Raw genomic sequence first — 19711 nt, forward strand, 5'->3', positions numbered from 1 at the left:
CCACAAATGAGCTCACTTTCCTGGGCATGGATCTGCACCCACGGGCACGGCTTTCCCTCTGTGAAAAACGCCACTCACTTCTTTTTAAAATTTTAATAGTTTAATAGTAATAAAATGGTTACAAAAATAACAATATAATTAGAGTAATAAAATTTTTGGACAATTTGGATTAGGACAATATGAGACAATAGAAACAAAGAGTTACAAACCTCCGGGTACCTTTTTCTGGGCAATATAAGCCCAAAAAGGACACATGTTAACAGAGGATTAACCCTTAAAAACAATAACCTGTTGCATATTCATACATCTCATACATGATGTATAAATTCCATTCAAACACAGGATTCTGTCTGGTCAGTGTCAACTTCTTCCTCTTAATCCTAACAGTGCCATCCTGCCCGAGGGAGGCAGGAAGAAGTTCGTTTCTTCTGATAATGGGGCAATAAATTCCCTTTCTCTGAAAGATTTAGGTGTCCTGTGGCTTCTGTCTTGGTGCAAGTACCTCATTCCTTTCTTCAAAAAAAGTATCCTACATAGCATAGTTTCTATTTTAACATTTTGTTATAACCTAAAACTATATTTAACACACTACTTAAGAAAATTAATACAGTATAACTTTCTAACACAACACATATAATATTTTAGTATTTGCAAGAAGCTAATCACACAATACGCATTTTTCACACCTCGAAGCATGCTGAGCAACTGGAAAGAGTGAACGCTGTTAACACCCCTCCCCTGCCTCCCGAATTTAAAATATTTTTTAAGGAAGCCTCTCCAGCGTCGCTTCCAGGAGTTTCTGTGGTCGGGCAGGCTCAGCCCGCGCAGCGCTGCCTTCAGCGCCCCTGAACGCCACGGCCCGGCCGCGACACTCCTGTAGCCCGCGCCGCCAGGCCACGGAGCAGAGGGACAAACGAGACCCGCGGATTCCATTTAGTAATTGAACTAAAACGGCTTCCGTTTATTGATTTGATGATTTTATTGATTTTATTCGGCACCCGGCGCCCTCGGCGAAAGGCTGTGTCGCGCGCAAGGCATGCCGGGATTTGTGGTCCTGGCCGTGGCGCGGGGTCCTGGCGGGTGGGGACGCACTCTCGCTCTCTGGCGCGGTTTGACCCTTCCGCCGCCCCGTCCTCTCCCCCTGCCCCGCCCGTTGCCGCGACGCCGCCGGCCGCAGCACATTCCTGCGCGGGCTGCGCGGCGGCGAGGGAGGAGTCCTGCTTCCGGGTCTGCCCGCGCCGGCGCCTGAACACAAAAGTGAGATCCTTGGTTCGTCCCGGGCTCCTCTCCCACAAAACCGGCCGTTCTCTGGTCTCGCACCCGTGTCCCACTTTAGCAAAGGTACTTCGGCCGGCAGATAGGCGGAGACCGCCGCGGACGGAGGCGGTGCCGGTCAGGCACCGGGGAGGGCGGCCCTAGAGAAGCCGGGTGAAGAGGGAGGCCGGGGGCCTGCGGCGCCGCGCTCCCCGCCCTGAGATGCCAACCCGGCAGTCGGCGGCGCAGCTGCGAGCGCGGTGCGTGCGGCCGGGGCTCGGAGCGCCGGGCGGGCATGGGCGGTGCGGGGACAGGGGCTGCGGCGCCGGGAGCGCTGTCTCGCCGCTCGGCACGGGGTGAGAGCTGAGTCTCCCCCACGAGGCCGGGATGGGCGGGAGGAGGGGGGAATGGCGGGTGGTGGGAGTGCGAGTACCGGTAGCGCTGAGTGCCGTGTCGCGCAGGTCCACCCGTCGTGCCCCGCCGCAGGATGGAGTTCGAGCTCCTGGAGAACGATGTGCTGGAGTCGCTGGAGGACCTGGGGTACGTGTCCGGGGCTGGTGTGCGGGCCGGGAGCGGAGGGCGGCCCCCGCACGGACACGGCGCCGCTGTCCGCCCCGCACAGGCGGCGCCGCCCCGCTCCGGAGGGCCGCGGCTCGGGGCAGCGCCTGGAACGGCCCCTTTGGGTCAGAGCCGCCCTAGAGCCGGGTGGTAATGGTGCCCCAAGGCAGCCGGGCTGGCTTTCAGCTGCACGGCCCTGGCCAGTGAGTCCCTTCTCCGTGCGAGCTGATCCCCCTGATTCTGGGATGCCACATGGTCTCTTGCTGCTCTGTTCTGCACAGCGGCCCTAGCTGAGGGTGGGACAGGATAAAGAGATACCTCAGACAGTAAGAAAATTTTCAGGCTTCATATTGGTTTTTGGGAGGGAAGAGTAAAAAGAATTTCAAAAGAATTGCAAATGAGCAAGTGTTTTTCTTCTTTACATTTTTAAAAGGGTGATATAGCCCGGGAACCTTTTGCTGTGTAAACCTGTTACTTTGTCAGAGTCCGGAAAGGTTGCAAAAGTATGAAAGGGAGAGCGTGGAGAACACGTCCTGCTGTAGGCTCCCAGGGCTGTAAACTGTTGAGCTCAGAGGACAGGCAGCTACTATTTCACCTCTACTGCTGGTTGCATGCACACAGCTGTATTTACTGACATTGGCCCCATTCCCATAAATCACTTTGTGGCTAGAGTCATTATGCTCCAGCAAAGATTGTATTTCCAGGCTAGGTTTGTGGTGATAGTTGCAAAGCTTGACAAATAGGCTTCTGTCTTAGTAGATATTTCTCTGACTGAAATGTGAAAAGGCAGCTCTGCCACAATGAAAATACTGTGATTGGCTTCTTTTTTCTGTCATGTGCTTAAAAGGATACTAGTGGCTTGAAGGAGTTGTGATTTGTGCAGTTACAGACAGAAAGGGTTGTTGATTTCTGTTATTACATAAGTAAAGCAAACAGTGAAAGCAGTTGAACAAGTAAGTTATATGAAGCAAAATTGACAACAGTGAAAAAGAGAAAATTTGGAGGATGAAAGACACGAGACCTCAGCAACATTGGTAACAACTGGGAAACTATTGCATGTGTCTAAAGGAATTCTGATTCTTGCTGTCTGGAAAGACTGGGGTGTTTGAGGCTTTCTGCTTTGGGAGTAGCTCTGTGGTCTTCATGGTTCAACTTACTTTTATTCATCAGAAACTGGAGATATTCCTAATATATCACTTGATTTTTTTTCTCATAGCATTACATGTTAGAGAGCTGTTTCTTTTTGTAATTGTGCTCGAGGTGTTCAGATGCCTCGAGCATCTGAACTGACGCCTCTTGTCTTGTGCATCAGTTTGCTGAACTGTTGAAAAAGCAAACAGATGGGATAGCACAATGTTACCCAAGGGAGCATAGCTCTGGAACACGTGCCGTTGGCAGAAACAGAAGGAAAAAGCTGCTTGCAGTTAGGAATCTGCAAGTTGGATTATTGGCCAGATTGATGTGTGGCTGAAGTCATAATTTTAAGAAATAACACGCTCAAGATATTACCTCTGCTAAAGAAAAATTGTAGAAAAGATGCCTCTAGAAGATCTGAGCAGGGACTGAAATCCCAGTCCTGCCGAAACAAAAGGCTTGCCATTGCTTCCTTTCTACTTTGGCCTATAACTGGATGCTTCTGTTCTGAGCCCCAGTTGTTCCCACATGTAGGCCTGAGACGTCTGTGGGGTGGGACTGGAGCTTGCTCTGATTATCCTCTTGAAGCATCCAGCCTACTGTGTCATGCAGTAGGGCTGTAATACATGAGATTACAGCTTCCCACCAGCTGCCAGTAGATTAACTGTGGCACCAATTGAGCTGCTCTGTGAGGTAAAAGTTATTTTTGAGTGTGGCTTCTTCATCTTCCTTGGCTGAAGTAACAGGCCACTAGAGTGAAGGCCAAATCCTTTGTGTGTGGTATTCAGCACAGGAGCAGAGTGAGGAGAATTACATTTCAATTTGAGATATTTTATTATTGCTGAGGTTTGCCAAGAGTTGCCTGGACTTGTTGGATTGTTGTGATGTGGTGGGTGACTTTACCTGGAAGTTCCCAAGAGAGATTTCATTTGGTTATGAGCACTCTTGGATGTCTGTCTCTTTTGGGGGCAGTATATCAAAATAATATTGTACATGTTTTATCCAAAATACTGAGGTAAACTCTGACTTATGTTTCTACCTGGTTGATAAGGCAGCCTTCTCCCTGCACTTCACTCTCCCTCTGAGAGATTATCAGTACACAGATATCCTGAAAGCTGTTTTCTAAGATCTCATCTATAAACTCATGTTTTCTTACACCAGGTCTGATTTTTGGCTTATTTTGCTTATGTAAAGAACCAATTCCATTAATTTTTCTTGTGTATATTTAGGGAGATTGCTTTGTCAAGAGATGATATTTTTATGCAGATCAGTTTTGTAATATTTCTATCAAAGGCTTTGTTTTGTAAAGAGCCCTTTCATGCATGATAGGAAGTGACAGAAAAGATGCACTTGCTCAGCAGTAATTATCCCACATGGAGAGCTCAGGAAGGATTCCTTGGGACTGCAGTTGCCCAGGATAGGTCTGTTGTCAGTAACAACTTCAGGAGGTGGAGGCAGAGAAGTTGCTGCTGTACATGGTAACATCCTCCTGGAGGAAACCTTTGATGATGATATTTTGTGACACAGTCTCTGTGATGGTAAGTTAAGGTGCACACAAAATCTGAGTTTGCTCTGATGTTTTCAGTGTGGTTCTTGCTACAGTTCGGTCCAGGAATCACCATTCCATGAGATCAGCACTGCAGATGTGTTGTGGCTGTAGCTCTCAATATGTATCCAGCATAAAATAAATCTGTCCAAGGACTCTGGTCCCAGCAGAGATTAATAAATTGCGCTTTTGTTTTCCCTCTCAGTTACAAAGGTCCCTTGTTAGACGACGGCGCGCTGGCTCAGGCGGTCTCCCATGGAGCCAGCTCCCCTGAATTCACCAAACTCTGCGCTTGGCTGGTGTCTGAGTTACGGCTCTTCTGTAAACTGGAGGAGAACGTGCAGGCAACCAACAGTAAGTGGTCATAACTCCACATAAACATGCACTTAGTGTGTGTTCCTGCAGGCCACAGAGATTAGGGCTGCCCATATCTCTTGTACCAGGGAGTGTTGTCTGCACACTGCCAGATTTTGGATATTTTCCACCTCAAGTTTGCCTGATGAACAGCTAGTAGAGGTTGAAATAATAGTGGTGATCAAAGAGTCTTTCTTCTGAAATTAGCTTTTTCTGTTAATTTTTCAACCATATTGTTTTTTAAAGTTCTTAGATGGATTTAGGGAAACATTAATGCTAGTGGGGTTTTTAGTAGATTGTGAGAATACTTTTATTTCAATGCTTCTATTTGTAATTTTGATGTCAGTAATACTACTTTCAAGGTAACATTCTTGTGTCTACAGTAACCATATCTTCTTTTTACTGTTAGTTCTCTTAACTATCTGCTTGCTATGAATTTTTGAGAAGGAGCCTGAAAATGATTGTTTTTCATTTTGGTAGAAGAAGCAAACCATAGCATTCAGAAAAAAACCCCGTTAATTTTGGTTAGCTAGTCATGACAATCTACAGATTAAATTATTAAATTGGTGTGATAACCCACATTCCTGAATATCTAATATATTAACTCATAATGCCTTTATGAGCTTAGCTTTGTATTTACTCAATGGCCAAAGGTTGCTGCCTTTTACCTCAACGTCTGTTACTTTCCTTTCTCTCCATTTTTGACATTCATTCTTTCTCTGAAACAATACAGTATCTCACCCCTTCTAGTAGTACAAGGTTCCTATATTTTGTTTTATGTAAAGATACAATCTGGAAGTCTTCCAACACCTATCTCAAGTACTTTAAACACAGTGACAGAAACATGTTAGCTGCAGTACCATGAAGTCCTACCTTCATTTTCTATGTCTTGGATTTAGGAATAACAGACATTTGGGGGTGAAGTCTCTTTCCAAAAGATAAAAAAAAGTTATTTCTCATCACTGCCTTTTTTACCAAACAAATTCTGATAAGTTTCAGTAATTTTTGGCAGAAATATCAGTCAAAAGTTTGGTTTATGTGACTTCCTTATTTTTAAAGGATATTGATATGAAATAAAATCAGTTGACAAATGTGAGCTTACAGGGAGAAATAATAGAAAAAAGTGAGAACTCATAAGCCACATTTATTATTCACAATAGTTTTTAATGTCCCTTTCATTGTAGAAGTTGCCAGTGTCTTTCTGTTGTAGCTTGGAAAAGCTGTCAGTGAAACATAATTTTATATTAATGGAGCATATCATGGATCCAAACAGGTTGTACTGTGTCTTGGAGGAACCCAAGAAATGCACTTGGCCTCCATTAAAAATGGGTCTTAATGTTAAATAGCAACTTGAGCAAAATATTTTTTTTTAAATAGCTAATTCATTCTAATCATACCCCCTATATATTAGCAGTGAGTGAATTATTATTATTTTCTTTTTAAGGTCCAAATGAAGCAGAAGAATTTCAGCTTGAAATGAGTGGGCTGCTGTCTGAAATGAACTGTCCATATGCATCATTAACATCAGGAGATGTGACAAAACGCCTTCATAATCAAAAGAACTGTCTCTTGCTGCTTAGTAAGTTAAAAGGGTGCTTGCAAGCAACCCTGATTTTCTGCAAGATTTATAGTATTGTTTCTTACACTTGGTGAGGTACTGGTTTCTTTACCACAATGTACTACACTGTAGATACAGTAAAAATAATGCATATTTTTAGGTAATTTACAGCATCAGAGTATTATACTTGTGGGTTTACCAGTCAATATGTACCCAGTATATGAGGGAAAATACTTTGAATGTTAACCTTTTTGATATTCACGAGCAAAAAGCCTGTCCTATCACTTCTTAAAAGGCACAACAAAGAAGGAGTTATTTGAAGACTTCTGCCAGAGTTTAGCCACTGAACTCTACTTAGCATGGTTGTAAAAATGACCACTAACATCAGATGGATCATAATTTTAGAGGCTCCCAGTGTGATGACTTGCAAGGTGCAACAAAACTTGCATTTTCCTACACTGACAGCAGTTGGAATTGTTATGAAGGAGAGAATGTTTTATCCCAGCTCCCAGTTCTTTTGATCAACATCCTTAGTAAATAACTTCACTGTTGCTTTCTGCTGATTGAAAGGAAATTAACATTAGCAATGGTGATGACTTTCCTTTTCCACTCATCAGATCTCAATAGCTGAATTGGTTTTTTTCTCCTTATGAATGTTAGAGGAGAAGAAATATTACTTGAATTTGTAAAAGGTGTGTAATATTAATTCACATTACAATAAAAAAATATAAGCTTGAGTTAGAAACTGTAGTGCTAATTTTAACCTAATTTTAAAATCAAGATGAGGTAATGTTTTATTTGCTTCCTCAGTTGCTGCTGGTTCTTTAACTTTTCAAAACAGAAATTTAGTTCTGCCTTCTTCTGAGATACAAGAAATTATTTATAGAGTAGGTTCCTGTATTTCAACAGTAGGAGAAAGATGAGTAGGCTTAATCTGAATATTTCTTATAGCATGTTTAAAAATGTCAGATGAAGTGAGGTAGTTGTTTCATTTGAAATAGTTTGTAGCTCAAACAATCTTCTCTTCAGCTTGTTTTCTGTAAGCCAAGCCATTCAATAACTTTGGCTTGTCTGTGACACACAGTTTATCCCAGAGGTCCTTTGGGATGTACATTTTGGTAATATAAGGCCGTGTTCAGGAGCTGAACTCTGGTATCCCATCTGGCAGGAATGCTGTGTTTACTGTCAAATGTGAAATTGCAGTAGTGCCAAATTCCTTTTTTGTGTACCACCATAGCAGCATAGCTTTCTTTAGCTGTGGTAAGTGAACTTATTAGGTATCCTCTTGCATGTGAGCCATAAAACTAGCTTTTTTCAGGAGAAACAGGATAACCCTGTGGTGAAATGCCAGGGTATTTTACATTTTAATGAAATGCAGCAGAGTTGGAAGATGTAGCAGTATTGCTGGGAGATGAAAACACCAAATAAACCCAAGTAATTAGGACTGATTTTCCTGATGTGCAGCATCACTAGAATGCAATGTTAGGCGCTAGCATCTGCAAAACAGAAAGTACAAGAGTTTCAGGCTGGTTCAGAAAAGTTGTGCAAAAAAAGAATGGCTATCTGAAGGACTTTCATCTTAGTGATAGACTTCAAAATTTCTGTCATTGTTAGGGGAGGTTGAAGATAGCTTAAATATGATCTCTAAATTTTTGAGACAAAATTCTCCTGCTAGTTTCTTTTTCAGTAGGCCTGAAAAGAGTGTAAATAATTGAAAGTTCAGCGTAAGAAAAACCTGTATAAAGTGTTGCTGAAAGAACTTACAAAGGATGCTTCACTGTTCTATGTATTTTAAGAGTTTTTTATTTATAAGATATTCTGTATCTTTAGCAGATGACATTCTAGAGATCATTAAAATGCTGTGTTCTTTTCTTAATCTTTTTATCTGTCCCAGTTTTATAAATAATAAGCTTCTTTTGTGTATCTCTGGGTTTACTTCTCTGCTCACAAGTGTGTCTGCAGTATCAGTTTTTCTTATTTTTTGAAGTGTTTATGTATATTATTGCTATGGTCACTCCCTATGATTAATGAGAAAAGTATTGTTAAACTTGTGCTTTTTTTAAAATTCGAACCTTAAAGTTCTGACACCTGCAAACAAAGGCTGTTTATATAATTGTAAATTTATATCATTGTAAATGACATCTGATGTTGAAATTCTGGGCATATGCTGTGTTCAGAAATTATAATTTTTATTTTTCTCTTTTTGTTTGATGGAGTTACAATGTAATGGTAGGCTCTTACAGCTCTGATATTGAAGAAAATTTCAGCCATTCTAGCTTCTATTTCATCATTACAGCCTTCCTTTCTGAAGTTATTGTAAACATGAATTCTCAATAGTACTTCTCAGTGGGATTGTTCTTCCACTCTACATTTTGTATGGAGAAGTAGAGGAGATTCATCTGACATTTCACTTCTCTCTACTCATTACCTTGCTTGTTTCCTAGACCCTCAAGAAGTGCTTGCTTGTCTTCCCTAAAATACACATCTCAGTCCCTCATCCTGCTTGTTTCCATGTTCCTAATTTCCTGTCTTTGCTGGGCAAAACCTGAAGGAAAAGAGCTGTGCTCTGTTGAACTTTGGGATTAATACTTGCTGGAATCATAGGGATTTTTTCCAGGCTTTAATTGGTTGTACTAAACCTGTCCTCTGTTTGTTGTGTTTCTAGCACCAAACTCAGTAATTGTAAATATGAGTGCTCCTGAAGATACAAGAAAATTTAAGATACAAGATATCTTGAAGATGCAAGAAATTTTGTAGATCCAAAATTTCTATCCCTCTTTCTACCTAAAACAGTCAATTTGCACATTTGTTGGTTGTAAGCACTTGAGTTTTCACTGGCTCTAAAATAACATTTTAATATCTGATGGTCAAATCTAATTTTTCTTACCCCAGCATACCTCATCTCAGAACTGGAAGCTGCCAGAATGCTGTGTGTGAATGCCCCTCCTAAAAAAGCCCAGGAAGGGGGTGGCAGCGAAGTCTTTCAGGAGCTGAAAGGCATCTGCATTGCTTTAGGCATGTCCAAGCCTCCCGCCAACATAACGATGTTCCAGTTCTTCAGCGGAATTGAAAAAAAAGTAAGATCCAGAGGAAGAAAAATTGGAATATTTATGATGTTGTTGTTTTGATGGAAAATAGTTCTGCTACCTGGGTGAGATTTGTCTCTTGTGAAACTCCAGTGTTTGGATTGTGAAGGAGAGTTGAGGTGTTTTACTGCATATGCAAAGAGTCAGAATTTTGAAAATTATTTTCAAGGCTTTTTCCATGCCAAGGCATGAGGTCAGGGACTGTTGCTATCATCGCTTTTCAGGGTGACTGCTCTAGGTTTTGATGTCATCACTTGTTGCAGAATACATAGAAAATGCTAATCTTAGGCCTCAGGAAGAATGTTAAAGAGAAATGTTTTTCAAGAAATACACCTAAACAAATTTGTATGGGAGCCTAATGTTTAAAGATGTTTTGGTTAAAAGGTGGTGTAGCAAAAGTAAAACTTAACTCCTTCTCCCTAAATTTCATAATTTCTTGTGATTCCATTTATTTTTATTCCTTGCATGTGTGTGTTCTCCAGGATTTTGTGATTTTTTTTTTAAATAAATTCTGAGTAACTCTTATAAATCAGAGAAATTAAATTGAATGGACTGTCCAATGCACAGACCAATGGTTGGGGACAGAAAGCTTTTAAATCACTTTTAGTGACTTAATTTGCAGGATAGGGGAGAGCAGAACAGTAGATAAGGGTTGTCTTCTGCCATTCCCTAACTTTAAAGAACAGATATGGATCCCTTCCAGTGCAGAATATTCTGTGATTACAAAGCTCCCCAAAACAGTGCTATTTGAAAGCACTTAGGTTTAAAATCTTGAATAAATTTGGCTCAGTATCATTGGAAAACCAGGTCACTGAATGTGTTAGATCACATGCTGGAATGAACAGGTTGGTGGTTTTTTCCCAAACTGCTTTGGAAGTTTTTGTCACTGCCACTCCATGACTTCCCCCTTGAAGTCCTTAGAAATTTTGAGATGAGATAGATAATTTGTATCCAAACTCCTAAAATGCAAGATAGTTAAAATTTCATACTAAAGATTTTTCTCCTTTTGATTGTAAAGAGGGGTCCTTCTTTGTATCATTTTACATTTTACATCATCTTAAAATAAGTTTTTTGATACAAATGTGGGTTCTTTTCTGGATTAAAGATATGATGTGTATAATAATCCTTATGGCTTCAAGAGTAGCAGACACCTCATGGTGTCTTTGTTTTTGCTGCTGATCTATTCTACAGTCCCTTCTCTTAATTTTTAAATAATTATAGCTGAGACTACCAGAAATCTAAAAACAGTTACTTTCCAGAAGAAGTATGCTTGGCTCTCTGTTCCAGAGAAAATAACTTGATATTGGAGGTTGCTGTGTCATGCCTTTCACTGTCCAACAGTCCTCTCCTTTAATTTGAATCTTAAAAAACTAATTTTTTTAGCCAAAGCTTATATTTTTACATGTCTCCTAACAGCTGAAGGAAACTCTAGCAAAGGTTCCACCTAATCATGTTGGAAAACCTTTATTAAAGAAACAACTGGGACCAGCTCACTGGGTGAGTAGTTGCAGGTATTAAAGCCCATTTCCCTTTTTCAAATGTAGAAAGTATTGATCCTGTGTGTTGCAAAATGATTTTTTCTCTTTCTGAATATGAGAAGATAATTTCTTGCAGTATAATGTAAATGTTGGTGCACTAAATGTACAGCAACTGATAAGATCTTAGACTCATGAATCTCTAGGTGCAGGTTAAACCTTTCCAAAAGGAGAGACCTGCAGTGGTGGTACTGACCAGCATGCTTGTGCAGTAGCTTAAGCCTTCCTCTGCTGCCCTTTACCAGCCCTGTCTGTGTGTCCTTGTCCTGCTGAGGTGGTGGCATGTCTGCTTCTGGGGCTTCTTTTTAGCTAAGCTGTGGGTCTGTTCGTAATGTCCCTTCTTTTTGTCACTTGGAGTAGTCTGCTTCCTTCACAGCCTCTCCAAGAGGCTGAGAGTATGCAGGTAGGGGCTGGGAAAGACATTGTACACCCAGGCTGCAAAGTGTGATCTTCTCCAGCTGGGATTTGTCACCTGCTGTGCTAGGAGCGTGGTGCCTGGGTTAGTCACTGCTGCTGCTCCCAGCTCACAGCTGTGGCTGCTGCTGCAAGGCTTCAGGTCTCTCTTGTCTCTCTAACTTAAGGCTGAAGCACTTAAGTGGTGAATCTTCCCCCAGCAGCCTGCTTCCTTCAGTGCTTGTATTGTTGAGACTGAAAGAAGGCCCTGCTGCTCTCCCTCCAGCCAGGCCTCTTTAAATGTGCATAAATATAAATATGCTCTAATGGTGCATATCTCACCTGCTGCTCTAACTAAACACTGTCTGCTACTAGCTGTTTCTCATGATGATTTTTTCCTGTAGAGCACTTTGTTTTGCCTGTATGCAGACTGTGCTTTAATCAAGATCCTCTTGCAGTACTGTGCTTACTTTCAGTCCTTTATCTTTGCTCTATCTTTATCCTTAAGCTTTCTACTTTTTAAGAAGGCACGAACATCCTGTTTCTTACAAGTTACGTATACCCTTGCTTCAGCTTGTTGCCTGTAGTATCTTCTCACCTTTGTTTCTGTGTCCTGGTGGATGTTGAGAAGTGCCTCAGCAGTGTGTGCAGTTTTTGTGCTGTTAGAAATGGTAGAAGGCTGAACATGAGCCATGGAAACTTCAGGAAAATAACATCAGCAGGCACAGCTTGGCTGTGAGTCCATTTGGCAAGGTAGATAATTGCAGTCTTAAGCCATGCATATTATCTCTGTGTTAAACTCTCTTCCATCCACATAGTTTATGAAGTAGAGACACTTTAATCTATAGATTGTTTGCAAATTTTTGTTTCAGGAAAAAATTGAAGCAATTAATCAAGCCATAGCCAACGAATACGAGGTCCGAAGAAAACTGTTAGTCAAACGTTTGGATGTTACTGTGCAATCCTTCGGCTGGTCAGACAGAGCTAAGGTACAGACAGCTTGCTGTGAGGTCCTAGTTGATGGTAACACTTTATTATAAGTATCTCTGGAAAACTGCATCATTGTTTTGTCCTTCATGAGTTAGAAATAGTCACAGGAGTTGTCTGGCTTTGTTTTGATTTTCTAAAGAGGTTTATGACAATGGAAGAGGAGTAAAAATATTTTACTTAGAACTGTTGGATTTTAAATCAGTCTGTAAAATGAGACATCAGACTGTGTGTAGCTACACACCAAAGCCACTGGAAAAAGAAGAGATTACTGAGCCAACTGTGTTCTGGGTACCATAATGTGAACTATTAAGTGCTGTGTCTTGTGGTGGTAGAAAAGCACCTTCCTGTTGACCATCCCTTATCTTACTTTGTGCTGTCCAGCAATCAGATTTCCTTAACTCTAAGTGTGTCTGCAGTCACAACTCCACAGATGCAGATGAGAAAAGCTGCTAAGGCACTACTTGTTCTTACCTTATAGACAGAGTAATGCTTTATGTGCTTCTTTTGTCTCTGAACTGTGCAAATGGCTGGGACATGAGACCTGTTCTCCCTTGAGTACATGATACATATTCTGCTTTTAGAAATCATTACATGATTTCCCTATTTCCTATGTCTCAGAAAGAAATTACAGGATTTAAAAAAATAGTACATGTAATTTATTTTCCAGAACTAAACCAGATGTGCTAACATGGTGTTAAGTATACTGCTGACAGTGCTTGAGACAGTTACTAGTGCTAAACTATGACACATAGAATCATTGAGTGTTTTTAATTCATAAATGTTTTTTCAAAAAGCAGCTACACTTTAATAATAAACTGTGACCTGTCCCATTTTGTTTCATCATCTGAGTAGGGCTTCTAATGGTGTACTCTCTCTTCAAGCTTTTTAGTAGATGACTGAAGAACTATCTGATGGTTTAAATATTTTAATAGTGAATACAAATGAGCAAAAGTGTGAATTATGTTTTTGAAACAGGGATTTCTAATTGTGTTACAGCTTTGGCATCTTTATCCATGAGGTTTTGTGTTTCTTCCTAGGAATTATCAGATACTTTTGAACTTGACTAGTTAAACAAAATATTTTCACAAAACCCACAAATTGTGTATATGCATTTATATCTATTAAAATGCAAAATTTTTTTTGAAGCATAACAATACAAATTTGGAGAATGTTGCTGTAGTATTCCGGACACACAAAAGAGTTTGTTTTAACAGTAAGTTTTAGAAATATGATAATTTTATTTTTATTTGAAAAGTATCAGAATATAATCACATGACTAAATAGCCACTTCTCCAGATAGTGGAAACACCAGGGAAAAAACCCTTGCAGTCCACTATTAGGGATTTTTTTTAACCTAAAATTTCAATTTGCACCTAAAACAGTATCATAGGACCAAAATATTGTGCTCAGAGCTGAGTCAAACTTACCAGGGAAAAACACACAAGTACTAGAGAAACGCACTGGTGAATACTTTTGCTTCTCCTACCTTTAGCCAGGTCTATATCCCAGTTTTCTGCCTTTGGATGGAAAACAAGATTTTTTAGGATTTTAAAATGTGCTTCTAAGTTTTTGCACTGTTAAGATATGTTGGAAAACCTGGTTTGCCTGTCCCCACTGCCATCATCTGCATTCACATTGCAATCTGCATCTCCTGACTGCATCACACACTACACTGTGTTGATGACTGAAGAGAGCTGTAACTTGTGTAGTAACTCATGTGTGGTAGCACAGATTTGTCCTGTGTCTCAGCTGGAAAACTTGTGAGGTGTTCAAGAGTGCCTTGTATGCAATGTCTCTTCCTCTACTGCCTTTCAGCATTAACCACTCTGGCTAAGTTGAATGTAGGATCTCATTTCTAGCTCTGCCAGGCCCTCTTGGTGCCTTGTCTTTGTGAAGAAGCTGACAGGAATGTAGGGTGAAAGGAGTTAACAGGAGCTTTTTCTGCTGATAATTGCTGGAGATGGGGTGATGCTGGCCCAGCTGGAATGGGTGCAGGTCAGGGTGAAGGCACAGAATGGGGTCTGGAGGCTAAACACAAATGTGTTTCACTTTCAGCAGCTTCTGGATTTTAGCAGTAATTCATGTAACTATATGGCACACTTCTGTTCTGTGTTTGCCTGGAAGTAATACAGTCTGATGTGTGTGTTGTTGAAACTGTCAGCTCATTGGTCTCCTGGCATTTCAGTCAGAATTGTGTTTCCTATTTACTTAAGAAATTCATGTGACAAATGCTAGTTTGATTGAAATAATCCTCAGTTATAAAGTGGTTCTCACTGATTTTATATTAAATTTTTGTTCTATTTGCAGTAGTGTCTTGTTATTCAGTGCTGATTTGATTCCTTTAATGAGATGTCCCATTGCTTTTACTGACTGAGTTTTATTTTTCTTTGCTCCAACAGAGTCAAACAGAAAAACTGGCTAAAGTCTACCAGCCAAAACGTGCCCTCTTATCTACTAAGTGCACTATATCAATTGCAAATCTCTTGGCAGCTCGGCAGGATCTGTCCAAGATTATGAGAACAAGCAGTGGATCCATCCGAGAGAAGACTGCATGTGCCATTAATAAGGTACCTTTGGGGACAAATGTCTTGTTCTTTTAGAATATTTAAGTAACTTGAATGTAGTAATAAATCCAATTTTTTTTCAGGATTGTAAGTGCATTTGGAAATAAAGGATAAGAAACTTGGTGTTTATGTATTGCAGATAATGCATCAGTGGACTATGGATAGTGCAGTTTCAGCTTTTGAGGTTCACAGTGTCCCTTCTTTGGGGCAGTAAAAATTGCTGAAATACCTTGGATTGCTTACAGTGGGAGTAGGCCTGCTCTGTCTTGCCAGAATTACAAAAGCCATTACTCCACTGCTGCCTGATTCTGCCACCATGTCTAAAATAGCATCTGCATAGTAACTCTGTTTCTGGTCTGTGTAAATAGAATGTACTAAGATCACAAGGCAAGGATCCCACAAATTAGAGTGCCCTAGGTACACCAATAGATTGCAATCAAGTGTATAGTTCTAATAATGACATAGGAGAAACATGACTTAGACTAAACAACTTCCCTTGTTTCAAAAATTGATTTTACATGAGTAATAAGTTCAAAAAAGTATATATGCTGAGCTTGCAGCTCAGTAGCTATGTACAGCAGCATACTTGGTGCTTTAAAGTTGTGGGGATAGGTGCATGCTCTTCTACCTTTTGAGTGCCAACTGTACCTCTGGTAAATTCTAATTAATTTAGGAGGGAATATGGTGTGCTGATTTGGCCACAGCCCATCCAACCCAAATAATTTCTGCACCTTTTTAGTGTTGTTGGCATGAAAGAAATTAAGTAGTAAGACAGGTTGACCCTATCATCAGACTGTATGTCTGCAGTACTGCCCTGCTGCTGATGTATAATCTGTTAACTTATCTCCATTATCAATATTAAGTGTTTTCCAAAGCAGTAGCATAAAACAGCAAAGTGGCCTACTTCCATTGAAGCTCCTTTGTTATATTTCTTCAAAACTTCAAGCAGTACAAATGTCCTGTCCCATTTTGCCTTGCTAAATTTTTAAGGTCACACCATCCTTAGACAGGTAAAGACCTCTAGAGTCTTGTTGTCTCACACCTGTCTGTTGTTAAGTTTCTCCATATCCTCACTGAAAAATAGAATTTTTTGCTTCTTATTTACCAAGTCAATGGCTTCTGCAGGAACTCGGAGCACTAGTTAGGAGAGAGAGTGTGTTACACTCTACTTGTGCTTATTTGAGTTTAGCACCCTGCATTAATAAAGAGTTAAGTGAAAGACTGTGTTGGTGCTGCCCATGGTGATGTGCCTGCTGTTTGTCTTGTTAGCAGTGCTTCAAGTACTAGATAATCCCTGTTTAACTTTTATTAACTGGACACAGAGGTCTGTCACATTCAAACACACAAAACTTGCCTGGATGTAAAACCCTTGGAATTTTGGGTGCTGTCTGTGGTGTGTCTCAGTAGATGTGACTCTTGTGTGAGGTGTCACAACTCCTATGGCAGTTTTCCCTTTCTCTTTGCAGGTGCTAATGGGCAGAGTGCCTGACAGAGGAGGAAGGCCCAATGAAATAGAACCTCCACCTCCTGAGATGCCACCGTGGCAGAAAAGACCAGAGGGTGGCTCGCAGCAGGGCGGTGGCAGAGGAGGCAGAGGTGGCTACGACTCTTCCTACGGAGGGCGGGGAGGTTACGACCACGGGGGTCACGAGCGAGGAGGAAGAGGAGGCTACGACTCATCGTACGGAGGGCGAGGAGGTCACGAACCAGGGAGCCATGATCGAGGGGGACGAGGAGGACGTGGTGGTTATGATCACGGTGGCCGAGGAGGAGGAAGAGGAAACAAGCTTCAAGGAGGCTGGACAGATGGCGGAAGTGGTGGCTACCAGGATGGCGGCTACAGGGAGAGCAACTACAGAGATGCAGGTTTTCAAACAGGCGGCTACCATGGTGGTGGTGGCTACCAAGGAGGAGGCTATGGTGGCTACCAGTCGTCTTCTTATTCTGGAAGTGGCTACCAGGGGGGTGGTGGTGGTTACCAGCAAGACAACAGATACCAAGATGGTGGGTCCCACAGTGACCGAGGGGGTGGCCGTGGAGGAGGGAGGGGCGGCCGTGGCGGTCGCGGTGGCCGAGGAGGTCAAGGAGGCGGCTGGGGGGGCAGAGGTGGACAGAACTTTAATCAAGGAGGGCAGTTTGAGCAGCACTTCCAGCATGGAGGTTATCAGTATAATCAATCTGGCTTTGGACAAGGAAGACACTTCACCAGCTGAGGCTGCTAAAAATTTACACTTCAGCAGAGCTCACATAATAGAAACCTGGTTTCAGAGGCCTGACTTAAATGCTGCTTGAATTAGTACAGGTTTGTACACAGCAGGTAGAACCTCTTTGGGTGGGATGTTTTGCATAGAGCAAAGCACAATTTTGTGTAGACTTCCCCACCCACCTCTGCCTGTCTGAATGAAAGACATTGTCACTACCCCCTGCACCCTAAACATCAATTAATAGCCATGCTTTTTGGATGTTGGACTGGTTCCCTCTGCTCAAAACATTTTGTTCTAAATATGCCTGCTGTGTTTGCCTTCTATTTTGATTTGGAGAAATACCAAGACCTGTCAAATTTGTCTGTTATAGTACACACTCGAACTTCTGCATTTTTTCCCCAAATCATTGTTGAGTTACATGTTCTAAACCAGTCTGGAGTGTTGCTTTTCTTCTCGCTGACCTCTTGTTTCAGTCACGATGCTGTTACAGCGCATGTGTGCGCGCACAGGGAACTCTGACAAACGGGGTTTTGTGTTATCTGAGCTCTACTGTGGATGCCATGTTCAGTAGCCTTATCTCCTGCTAAACCACCTTTTCCCACCTGCTCAACAATGAAGACTGACCGCCGCCAAAATCTGCAAAGATCATTTCAAACTAAGCTAAATTGTGAACGATAGTGTGTGTAGGCCTGTAGTTAGGTGTAGCAATTCAAACTGACCTGCATCCATCCAAAACAAGTTGCTCCTCCTCCAAACCTAATTTTTACTTGAAATCAGCTAGAAGAAATGACAAACTGAAGTTTATTTTATTTACAAGTTCAATACCACTGGCTCAGCAAATCTAGGGCAATTTGTTTTGGGGGTTGTCTTTTTCAAGAAATGCACTACGGCCTGGGAAGATTAGTTCCTGCCTGGAGGAAGCCCTTTTATTATTGCTGCAGAAAACAAAACCTGGCTGAGTTTGGTGTTCTAATGTTTGGGTTTTTTTCTTTACTGAAAGCCACATAATGCTTCTTGCTGGGTTTTTTGTGTACATAAACATTGTCAAAAAGCTGTGAAAGAAAATGGCTGAAGGTGTGCTGTTGTATAAAAGGTGAGCAATAAAAGTATCTGTATGTTCTGTTTGCTTGAGTTTCTTTTCCTTGACAGTAAAAAGCAGTTGCTACAGTAGCTGGGAATTCATGAAGATTTCTGTCTTCTTCATCTCTTTTTCTTATTGTAACCTATTTTATATTTTGTAGCTGTCCCAGCTCTACCTTGCATTCTGCCCTTTGAGAGGCTGTCAGAACAGCAGCAGGTGGGAGGAACTGATCTTTAGTTGCTCTGACTTTTGTTCTGTTCCTCTCTCTGACCTGGTGTAGCAGCTTGTAGTACTGTCTTGCTGTGTAAAGTTATTCTTGGGCTCTGTGAGCACATGTCTCCCAGGTTATGCACCTGCATGCCATGTGAACTTGGTATGCTGCTTCTGGGAACTTGCTGGTGCTCTGCAGCGTTGTGGAAATGTAGGTTCCTGCTGCCATGCACAGATCACTGTAGCAGAGGCTGTGATCATAGCAGAGTCTTACCTGTTTTGTCCTTGGGGATGAATCCAGATTGATGCAGGCAGGAGTTCCTTGGCTTACAGTAATACATGAGTGTCTGAGAGAATCTCTCTAACACTGGTGTTGCTGTAATTCAAGGTAGTCATATAAATAAGCTAAAAAACATCATTTAGAACTGATTTGCCTGTATTTCATGCCACAGTCAACCTGAAAATCTGTTTGATTTATTGCAGCCACTAGATGCTGCTAGTGATTCACGGGTTTGGAAGGAAAAGTCCCTGAGAAAGACACTTGGGAATCTGACTTAATGGCTTTTCTCCTTTAGTGTTTCAAACAAATCTAGCAAGCCTGATGAGGGAAAAGCTTTCTGTATTGAATTCAGGTCTTTGAGAACCACTGATACACATCTATCTGTGCCTAACACCATTCAAATTATCAGCATCTAAAACTGAATGTTGCTGCTTCACAAGGTTTATTGATGTCTTACAGCAGCAGTCTCCAGAGAAGGTGTCTCCCATGTAATATTTTGTCATGAGTATTAGCTGGTGATGAGCTGCATTCCTGCAAAAATAATTAGTAGGGTTTTTTTTTCAGAATTAGGGTTCCTACAATGGGGTCAGTCCTGGACTAGCAAATGCAAAGAGGTTGACAAATTAAAAGAGCCTTTTGCTGGGAATGTAATCTCTTCAAGCTAACAGCTTCTTCTTTTCTTCACACTCCTCACTGTAAGGAGGATGGTGCTTTCTGTCAGTGCATTAAGAGTGCTGTAAACTTGTTCCTAGCAAGAGGAAGCTCAGGAGGCTCTTCAGAGAGCCCTTGCTGGAGTTACATCAGTGCCTTCAGAGATTGCTTTCTGTGCCAGAACTGCCAGTTCCTCTGCAAGGCTGTAGCTGTTGCTGCAGTGCAGAGTCTCACCTTTGCACACTGTGACATGGTGAATTGATGCTGGGGTGGAGTAGGAGCTTCCCCTTCCTCCTCACAGATAGCTTTTTAT

General features: G+C 41.6%; 1 protein-coding gene across 3 annotated transcripts; it reads left to right on the top strand.

Annotated features, from left to right (window-relative positions):
* Window positions 1–1223: 1223 nt before the first annotated feature.
* FAM98A (family with sequence similarity 98 member A) lies at window positions 1224–18296 on the top strand. Of its 3 annotated transcripts, none has more exons than XM_064708718.1 (9): window positions 1224–1341; window positions 1716–1794; window positions 4698–4846; window positions 6291–6425; window positions 9297–9481; window positions 10907–10987; window positions 12291–12407; window positions 14808–14975; window positions 16439–18296. In XM_064708718.1, exons 2-9 carry the CDS (start codon window positions 1742–1744, stop codon window positions 17183–17185), a joined length of 1635 nt encoding a protein of 544 aa, XP_064564788.1. In that variant the 5' UTR covers window positions 1224–1341; window positions 1716–1741; the 3' UTR covers window positions 17186–18296. The 3 variants fall into 3 exon arrangements, with proteins under 3 accessions (XP_064564788.1, XP_064564787.1, XP_064564786.1); XM_064708717.1 differs by lacking the exon at window positions 1224–1341 and adding an exon at window positions 1407–1514; XM_064708716.1 differs by lacking the exon at window positions 1224–1341 and adding an exon at window positions 1552–1610.
* Window positions 18297–19711: the final 1415 nt, after the last annotated feature.

This window comes from Zonotrichia leucophrys, chromosome 3, assembly GCF_028769735.1.
Source record: "Zonotrichia leucophrys gambelii isolate GWCS_2022_RI chromosome 3, RI_Zleu_2.0, whole genome shotgun sequence".
Lineage (NCBI taxonomy): Eukaryota > Metazoa > Chordata > Aves > Passeriformes > Passerellidae > Zonotrichia > Zonotrichia leucophrys.